This window comes from Phalangium opilio, unplaced genomic scaffold, assembly GCF_054372755.1.
Source record: "Phalangium opilio isolate 3A_F unplaced genomic scaffold, DU_Popi_V2 ptg000090l_1, whole genome shotgun sequence".
Classification (NCBI taxonomy): domain Eukaryota; kingdom Metazoa; phylum Arthropoda; class Arachnida; order Opiliones; family Phalangiidae; genus Phalangium; species Phalangium opilio.
In genome coordinates, this window is record NW_028324195.1 from 3,300,650 (window position 1) to 3,311,471 (window position 10,822).

General features: G+C 38.6%; 1 protein-coding gene across 1 annotated transcript; it reads left to right on the plus strand.

Moving 5' to 3' along the window:
- The first annotated feature begins 492 nt into the window (after window positions 1-492).
- LOC149645032 (uncharacterized) lies at window positions 493-1,202 on the plus strand. The gene is made up of 2 exons (XM_089850402.1): window positions 493-1,035; window positions 1,104-1,202. Exons 1-2 carry the CDS (start codon window positions 493-495, stop codon window positions 1,200-1,202), a joined length of 642 nt encoding a protein of 213 aa, XP_089706528.1.
- Window positions 1,203-10,822: the final 9,620 nt, after the last annotated feature.

Sequence of the window (10,822 nt, forward strand, 5' to 3'; positions counted from 1 at the left end):
GGACAAAGACTAGAAGATGGTGGGGATCTCATTAGAAGCCAGGTGTACAGACTGGTGGCCATGTGGGATGGACAAAGACCAGAAGATGGTGGTGATTAGAAGCCAGTGTGTACAGACTGGTGTAAATGTGGGATGTACAAAGACCACAAGAGGGTGGTGATTAGAAGCCAGTGTGTACAGACTGGTGTCCATGTGGGATGGACAAAGAGCAGCAGATGATTGTGATTAGAAGCCAGTGTGTACAGGTTGCTGTCCATGTGGGATGGACAAAGACCAGAGGCTGGTGATGTCAGACAGGCAATGGAGTAATAGCCTGTAAGTGTAATACAATTTCCGAAATTTCCGGAAATTGAGAACACGTTTGCTCCGATTTGCAAACTGCGAACGCGGTCACGTGGGTGTAACAACAGACAGACAGACACACAGACACGTCGAAATTAGAACCTCTCCGTGACATACGTCACTCGGAGAGGTAAAAAGAAAAAAATATGGATGAGGAAGATATTTCAATTAAGGGACCAATATGGATTCCGTAACACGTTGATACCACAATTAAAAAATCATGATCCAGGAAATTACAAATTTCTCATTGTGGATTTTCGCCATTATGGGTCAGAGAGCGATGGTGGTATCTTCAGAAAGTGCATGTTTGGAAAACGAGTGTTATCGAACACAATTAATCTTCCACCGGCTACTCTTTTACCAAACTCAAATATCCGTTATCCGTACTATTTCGTTGGAGACGAGGCATTTCCACTGAAGGCTAATTTAATGCGCCCTTATCCCAGGAAATCTAATTTTAATCACAACGAACGGTTCTACAATTACAGGTTGAGTAGAGCTCGCCGAGTGGTGGAAAATGCATTTGGAATTCTTTCCGCAAGATTCGGAATTTTTAGACGACCCCTGAACTATGGTGAAACCGCAATACCTTTTATGGTGTCAGCAGCTTTAGTTCTTCATAACTATCTTCTAACATGTACTGTCCAAGTGGTTTCGCTGATAGAGAAGACTCGAACCATCAACTTATTCCAGGTCAGTGGCGAAACGAAACAGACCTCCCTCATTTAAATGACCGTTTGGGCTCCAACATGTATAGTCAGGATGCCAAAATGTTAAGGGACAAATTAGCCAAATGCTTAACTGAAGAAGGGCAAGTTCCATGGCAAAATGATATGGTTTATCGTGGTCTCCCTCATTAGCTGTTTAATTGTTATGGTAGTTAATAAAAGAATTCCAAGACGTGTGAAAGAATAAAATGCTTTATTTTGATAATTATGACAAATATTGTTCTTCTTTGTCTAACATAATCAACTCCATCTTTTTCATCACTTCAAATTGATCTCTAGCATTGAAGGCTCTCAGTATGTTTTGCAACAAGTCACAATACAGTTTAATTTTATCTGCTTGCTGGGTCTCGCTATTTGAAGTTATAGCACCAGCAATTCTGCTTGAAGTATCCGAAAATTACTGCAAAGACTCACTAAACGCAATATCAACATCTGACCTTTTTGCTCTCTTCTTCGGTGGCTGTCCTTGGGGCCTACCAGAATCAAAACTGGACCTACTAAAGCTTGTACTCAGCCTGCTAAGGCTAAAATAACATCGTTTCATTAACGTTTCCCGTGTATATCACAGCACATAAATTCATGCGAAATTACTCTTCCAGAGAGGTTCGGCTACTTTCCTCCTCGTTCTCAATCTCAGTTGTAGGTGTAGGTAGGGGTTTGACGTGGAGGTCTTCCACCACACTCGCTTCACAAAGGTCAATGTTGTTGTCATTTGTTATTGTACTTTATAATGCAATCCTTCATTAGTACTTCACACGCTTCAAAATATAATTATTTAGTATACCTTTCTTCTTGAGCATCAATGCCACTAAGAATATTGTCCATAACTTCGAAGAGTTTCCAATTTGATTTGGACACTTCTATGCTCCCACTGCCACTAACCGCAGTGTCCTTGATCCGGCGTTTATCCCTGCGATACTGGTCACGCTGGGTTTTCCACCATTTTTCAGCATCCTTTGCTAATAAACACCAATTGCGAGGTTCATGATAATGAATCCAGTGGAGACCGAGGGATAGAGGTTTAAATAATTGCTACGAACCTGATAAGTTATGTGATGCCCCAATCGCATGCCAAATGGTTTGTTTAAACACCGTATCTTTGTAGTTTTTGTCTTTTTTATCGAAAAGACATCGATAATTTCGTACTTTCTCGATAAATTGTTCTAAATCAGCGCGTCTCTCCGCTCTAAAACCTTTCTTCTCCGCCATCTTTGATTATATAAAAAAACCTTGACCCAGACCGAGCATCTGATTGGCTAATGAAAAACGTAAAATGTTTTGCGACGGAAAAAGTTGAGACAATTTCAACTCCTTTTTCTAGTACGTTTCCGTCGAAGTGTTTGTACGTTTACGTTTCAGTTTACGTTTCATTCGTCTTTTCCGTCGACATTTTACGCATGTGTGTCCCTCGCTTAAGAGTGGCTTTTTTCTCTAGAAGGTAATCTGCAATTGTAAAACCTCTGTCAGCCATTACGCAGTCGAGAGGGTCCAACAAGTCTTTTAATCCAGATTTTATAAAATCTCTCGGTCTGAGATAGCGCCCTCAAAAGCTTTTGAAATGAAGGCTATATCAGCAACACAACTTTATAGGTTGTATTGTACTTGTAGTTTGAATACATGTTTCCCTGTTGAGAAAAATTGCTTGGTGACTCTTTGAAGAGTTCCGTGCAATTAATTATTACCCAAACATTTTTGTGGTTTCGAAAACACGTTGGCAAATGTGCTTAAATAACTGACCGTGGTGGAAGCATTCGTGGTTTTAGCTGTTGAAATTCTTTGTTAAGGAAAACGACCCAAGTTGTTACAAAACTGTTTACGGTGCTTTTACTAAGGTCAAACCGATATGCGATATCTTGTTCAAGGAAACCACATCTTAATCGAAGCAGAGTAATAATTATTTGTTGAACTATTCTAAACTTTGAAGACCTTCCAAATATTTTTGGTTTATTTTCATATTGTTTATGTCCGTTCCAATAATTTAACTTTGACGCGGCGGGACCGAGAAATTACAAAATAGCCAAAATTTGAGAGATATATAACCCAGTGTGAAAAAGGCACCGTTTAGAATCTATTCTAATTTTTTTCTCAAAGTCTGTTATCTTCGCAGTTTTTCCTTTTATACCACAAGCACAGTTGGCAAGCTTATTATTCAAAGCTTCAATTTTCAGTTTCAGCGCCTTGTTTTCTTCCACTAATCCTAACTTTGTTTGCGTTAGCTTGCATGCCATTATTGGAGTGCAGTCAATTTTAACGTTTTTAGTTTTAATTTCATTGGTTTGTGTTCCAAAAACCTTATATCGTTTCTTTCTGTTAGTTTTTCTTAGACTCTTTCTTTTTGTAACGTTGGAACTTAGAAGTCTGCTACGATTTATCGAGAATGAAAAAGATGCACGTTGAGGAGTTTTTGCGCTACCGAGGGAAAGACTGGTGATAGTTTCATTAAAGTCTGTATCACAGTGGTTTTCTTTAGGATTTGAAGTTCCGAGAAATTCCTCTTCCGTAAACACAGCTGGATCAGTAGAAAAAGGTTTTCTACTTGTATTGCTAGCATTTGAAGTTGTGACACTAGAGCTTCAGGGTTGGCAAAAATCCGGATTTTTCTTGAAAAAGCCACTGGTATGGTTTTTTGCTGGTTTAAACCGGATTTTATTGGTTTTATCCAGCTTTTTTTAAACTACTCTCTAGTGCTTATTTTAAGCACTCCTTTTTACATTTAGTGCGATAGTTGTCTTCTACTAGGCCGTCTGATTGAGAATCATTTTTATTGTACATAAAAGTTGATAAAATTACAGACATTTCTCTTAGAGATGAGTAGGGCCCCTGATTTAATCGGGATTTTTCAATCCAACCCGACGTATATCGGGTCGAAAAATCCTAGGTCTGTTTGGGTTAGAAAATTACTTAAAACTTTTTGCTGGTCGGGTCGGGTAGGGTTTTCATACCGTCTACCCTGGCAGACATTTTAATTATCTTCAATAGGGCAAGGTCGGACCCAGGTAGGCTTTTTTGTGATCTTCAATGGGGCACGGTCGGGCCCGGGTAGGCTTTTTTTGTGATCTTCAATGGGGCACGGTCGGGCCCGGGTAGGCTTTTTTTGTGATCTTCAATGGGGCACGGGTAGGCTTTTTTTGTGATCTTCAATGGGGCACGGTCGGGCCCGGGTAGGCTTTTTGTGATCTTCAATAGGGCAGGGTTGGGCCCGGGTAGGCTTTTTTCTGATCTTCAATAGGGCAGGGTCGGGCCCGGGTAGGCCTTTTTGTGATCTTCAATAGGGTAGAGTCTGATAAAAAAATTCTAAACGCGCGGTCCGACCAAACAATTTAGTCTCATGAGCTTCAGGTGGGGCAGCGGGAGGAGGGTGCGTCAAAATAACCCACAATATATGGGAATAGACCATTTCGATGAAATAAAGAGGTAAAGACATGTGGGTGAAAGATTTCCTTCCTTCTCACTTTATGGTGCCTGCGCTGTAATCTGTTATTATATTTTTCAAAAATCCACTGGATTTTTCAACGTGGTTTAAACCAGTTTAATCCAGGTGGATAAAACCGGACTGGATACCAGCGTGCCAACCCTGTAGAGCTTCCTCTAGCATTTGGAATTTGAGATTCGTTGACTTCGATGGTTGGTGTTGAAGCCACGAAAGGGAACATTTCTTCTGTTGGAGTTAAAGAACCATGTTTCATTGAACGAACCGTTTCAATATTGACTGTCAGGGGTTGATTGCAGACACTATATTTATATGTATTATATTGCGTTTAGCGATGAAAAAGATTACCAAACTTGGTGAGAAGAAATGTTTCTTTTTGGGTAAAACCTCAAGATTACTCTGAATTTCAGAGTTGTTCAGTTCAACCAGTGTCCTCTTCCGTTCGCAACTACTACTCTTCCCGCTCATTAGGTCCTGCTAAATCTGAAATTAAGTCATAACCATTCAATTAGGAAGTGGTGTAGTAACAATTTACGGAACCGGGAAAGGATTTCTTTCTGTTGGCCATTGTTGTCAACAAAATGCAATGAACCAACATACCGGTTTTTGGTAACAATATACAACGAGTCTAGCCTACCGCAGCACCTAAGCCCCTTCATCGATTTTAAACAGCTATCACACACGAACTGTGCGTGAGTAGGGTCAATCTGCCTGTACTTCAAACAAGGTTTATAAAATTGGAAGAACTTAATTGTGCCTCATTAAGATTTGCATTACGAGTAAAAGATTTACAATTTAAGTAGAAATAGTTTTTAGTGGTTTTACTAGTATCATTGGACGGTCTTCCTCTCTTCGGGATACAGTACAAATTGATTCTTATTATTATAATTTAATTAATAGAAGACTATTTAGCAAGAAAGCGAACTTATACTCTAAAGACCATGTAAAGACTAAAGACTGAATCCCTAGGCCTAGACTCTACGAGTACGCTATACTCAAAAGCAGACGACAGATAATTTTATCCACAGACTATTTATCTCATCCACACCATATTGGGCGTTTGTACAGCTGCTAAAAATTCTTGCTGGCAACCCTGCCACTCCGAAAATGGCGGCCGCTCTTTTTTAAAAAATCTCCGGAAAGAAAAGGCGTATGAACTGCGGTTGTTTTTAGAACATCAAACAAGACTATGGAAAACTACGTATGCCGGTTTATGTCAACGTACGCCGAACATACGGCTCCTTACAGAGAACTTCTGAAAAGCAATATAAAATTCGAATGGACTGAAACACACCAAGAACATTATGACGCCCTAAAATCTCGTTTAGCGTCGGCAACAGAGTTGAGGTTCTACGACCTTAAACAGCCTAACGTAATTTAAACAGACGCCAGACAATTGAATTCATGAACTACAATTAGCCCGTCACTGAAACTGAAATATTTTTCATTATATGTTTTGATAATAATAATAAAAATATTTATTTCGTAACCCAAAGCTACTGGCAACCACAGAGGCATGAGCCTATATAATGTGGTTACCTGGACAAAACAATACATTGAGAATAAATAAGATACACAAATCAAAAATTAATTTTGAATAGACATTCAATTGTCAATTATAAATTTTAAAATGGAGGACCGAAATACAAAAAAAGAAACACCGTTAGCCGAATTTTTTATGTCCATGGGAAGGGAGTTCCACAATCGTACAGTGCGAAAGAAAAATGACTCCTTCAGTGCAGTGCACCTGGTATAGTTTAGAGCATATGTGAGCACAGAGTGTCGAGGATTGACAGTGACAAAACGGTCAATTTGAAAGTATTCTAAGTTTCGTAAGCGGACAAAGGTCGTAAGATCCGTCACATCGCGACGAACACACAAGAGCTGGAGTTTCAAAGTTTGGAGACGCGACGCGTATGGGATATGACCAGGTAAATGCGGCCGTGATGACTTAAAATAGTACCGGGTAAATTCTCTTTGGACAGATTCGAGTAAAGAGACATCTTTGTTGAGGGAGGGGCTCCAAACTGGGGAAGCGTAATCCAATAATGGGAAACAGAGAGTCCGGTACAGAGTCAAGGAGGCACGCGTATGCCCAGTAGTACGCCTTATTAAGCCGCAGATCCGCCTAGCTTTGTTGACAACAGTTCATCTGTGCGAGGTCCACTTCAGATCACTCGATATAATTACGCCCAAGATTCGCATGGTGTAAACTTGAGTTAGCGGCAACGAATTTAAAGTATAACTGGCGTGATCAGTGCATCGACGTCTGGTTAACACAAAGGTACACTTCCTGACGTTGAGTTCTAAGATGTTTAAGAGACCCCAATCAGAAACTCTGTTGATATTTTCCTGCAACACTTTTGAACGCAGGTTAGAAACTGGAGTTGAAATTTTTCGGAAACTTTGGTTAAAAATTCTCTGCCATTTTCTCCACATACGACTTCCTACCACGAAAGTAGGCTAGCTTCAAGAGTGACCAGTATTTCTTCATATTTCTTACCTTTTCATACTTTTTTCTTCCTAATGTAGCAAACTCCTTATTTCATCGTAAAGAAAGTGAATGAGTGGTTCTTCGGGTGAATTTTGAAAAAAATCTTCGCAATGAAATGACAAAATAAAGGCTTGCTTTCATCAGCATTTTCATTTATCTTTGGCTGATTCTTGGGTAAATAAACCAAAGCGTACTTTTCGATGGTAGGCCATAGATCAATGACGCGCTCACACGCTGGTGCCAAAAATCAGCAATCGAGAAGGAACGTGCATGATGAACATTCAGTTATTAATGTTTAGTACAAAAAGTAGCTTCTTAAAGTCTTCACATCTTGTGTGCTTGTCATGAAAAAAGTAATACAATGACAGTACAAAGTCTGAAGGATTGCCCTTGAGACAGGCGTTATGCATAATGTGAATATTGCATGTCCAAACATGAATCATTCCATGTTGTCAATCTTTGACCAATATTTCGTTGAAAGATCTCCATAAGGTTTTACTGACATTAGGCACATCACTACCAATCATTATTAGGAGACTAGTAGGTAATTGATCAATATTAATCGAAATCATTCGATAGCTGTTCGCCTTAGCGTGCCCCATAAACATCTTTTCTAGATGATTCACGACGACAACGCTTTGTGATTTTGACCAATATCTTAATGCAATTTGTAGTTCCTTCTAACCTTCAGAGTTCGTCGTCTCATCGTAGTAAATTGAGTAATAGGAGCCACAGGCTTCATTTCCCTGAAGTGCAGAGTTGCCATTTAGTCGGAAGTAATCAACTAAAATGGCCTCGACCTTCGTTAGTTTGCTTCTGCTCAAAAATAAACAATTTCTTTTAAAAAACATTCGACATTTATAACAAAAAGGAAAGAAAAAAACAACACAAAATTATCAAGGAACGTCGTTGGTGAGTACATTCTATATGGAGAAATAGAAACAAAGAAGGCTATATTTTCGCCTTTTAGAACGTTATATGATATTATTTGTCAAGGTGCGTATGTTTTCTCTACTTAAACTTGAGAATAATGTTGATTTATTTGTCTAGCTTGAAAGGATGAGGCAATGAGATTACACGTTGTTCTTTTCTTTCTTTTTAAGACATTTTCAATGCGGGTGCAAAGGCCTATTTCTCGAGATAAACAAACGCTTAATCGGAATGTCATGTGGATTTTGCTATCCAATGAAAAGCATTTGTTTAGTCGGCGCATGGTCGGAGGTTATTTTGTCTTTGTCTGCTAGTCATTCACGCTTGATTTTGAGAGTAAAATTTGACAGAATAGAAAGAACGATGTCTTTGAAAGAAAAAAAGAACATGAAAATATTTTAAAAGCCAACAATAGAAAAAGGACACGGAAAGAAAGGAACATTTAATAAATATAGTTCGCGATTACTCGGAGATTCTCCCCACTTGGACCAAGAGTTGAAATTTAAACCATATTTTGCGTGTCCAAGTTCGTAATTAGCTTTCCCGGGGGTCGGACCTGAGAAGGAGAATTTCAAGTAACGAGTGACGCAAATTCAATAGGACCCACTAATATAAGTAATAGTTATTTGACGAATGATTACATGCTCGCTAATTTTCTTTAATGACGTTACTAACGCGGAGTTCCCAACAAATAAATTAACAGGTGAAGAACTCTACCAGCAAGTGCTGAACAAGCAAAGAAAGAGATGCGGCAGCGAGAAACGGCACGAGGCGAAAAGGAGACTTATGCAAGCACCCACTCCGCTGGCCACCGGCCGCCGTATTCTGCAGGCTTAGCCTTCCGCGCCCACTTGGATTCTCGTCGCTCATTGGTCCGTAAAGGAACTGGATTCTGGCTTCTTATTGGCGGCTTAGGTTTCGACTTTCAAGACGAAATTGAATTGCGGATGTCCACCAAATTTGAAATACGGTTTTTCGATGGGTAAATCGTTCAGCGTCATCAACCGGTTAACTCACCGGTGCTTTTGCTTTAGTTTCTGATGCTGAACGTAGCAGACTACACTTCATCATTGTTAGAGGCGACTTGGATACACCGGTACGGTTAATATTTTGATAAGAACGGATGCCTATTTGAACTTTTTGAAGAAGAGCGATTTACTTAAATCGTCGCATTGGACGGGTAGGCTTTTATTTTATCAATTGCAAATTATCTGTGACAATATAGTTGAATAAAAAGTAAACGTTCATTTATAGTGTAAGACGTTTCAGCTCGTGATCGAAATTATTTCAACCAAGGCTTAGGTGTTATGTAAGTTTAATCATTAATGTGACTTCATTTATCGTTCTGCGTCGTTAGTAAATAACATCAGCATCGAATGAGCCAACTGACCATTATTAAAGCCATTCAATCCTCATAATAATTATATAATTAATGCAATATAGAATATTAATTATAGTATATAATAACATCCTACTGATATGCTGAAGTGGGTTCACTCAAGGGTAATGAGACAAAAACGTCATTCAGTATAAACATTCAAAGTATCACAGCCCCATAGGCAATCCTACCCCTATGGGATATAATTGACTGTACGTGTGATATAATCAAAGAAAGAAAATATGATAGATGGGGATGGGTTTAAAAGTAAATGTTGCAGTACGTTCAAATGGTAAATATGGTTACTGAAGTGTCTAACAATGTAAATTTGAATGAGTTTTTGTTGTGCTATAGATTTGGGATAAAACAGTGGTTTAATTGACAGTGTCACGCGAATGGGCTACTACAGTCAATATTGATGACGTCCACGTTTCAATCTATAATACAAACTTGAAATTGTTATAATTAACATCAAATATCTTGTATTTAGCACTTTATTTCGAAAATATTACAAAAATTTAATAAATGTTTAAGGCTACACAAAATTTTGATCTTAATACAGGATTTGCACATATGGAGGAGTCATACCATTTACACCAGGAGGACAGAAACCTTTCTCTTTTTGTCCTCCATGCAGCCCGGCCTTCTGGTGTAAGTTTCATTTATGCTCCATTTGTGTAAACTATCTATATACAGGATTTGCTGCTACTTAATGTAACCTCAAATGAAGTAACATCAGCCTGCTTGTGTAAAAGATAAGAGACAATATTTGAAGGTACATTTGGATGTAAAATGTTATAAATAAGCAATTATATGACAGCGGCAAAAATTTGCTCTCTTGTCATGGGAGTAGCGACAACGTTTCTTCATAAACTGGTCAAAATAAAGCTATATGTTCTGAAATATCGTTCTGTATAAATTTATTATAATTATAATTTTGGTAGAAAGCATGAATAAAACTGATTGAAGCCGACATATTACAAGAAGCTTCCTGTTTCGACTTTTTCGTTTGCCTAATAGGGTAATGGCAGTCCTCTGCCTTCGACTGTATTAAGCTCTATGGGGAAATAACATGGGCTGCCACTAGTCTATTGACCATTTAGGCAAATCTTAGAATTAAGTGATAGTAGAGTGTAAGTTTGCCTAATATAGAAGTGTGTCTTCTTTATATGTGAAACTGGAGAAGCTACAACGTCAGTTAAATCGTTAGTTGAAAAGCCAAAATAAGTTCAACGCAATCAACAAGATACGTTTCATTCAAGGTTATACCATAGAGTGTGCGACACTATCGAAACAGGGTGAAGTCTTAATGGTGTCCTTTCGTTCGAGCATTTATATGTCGAATGTCATTCATGTAATTGGTAATCTTCACGATATGTATCACTTATTATTGGTACAAGTACTTGTAATGATGTTCGATCGAGGTACTCGATACCAACAATTAGTACTCATCCAGGAGTAACAGAAATTAGAAATGCCAACCCGGGAATTATCTATTGTTTTAGGCTAATTCAACCTAC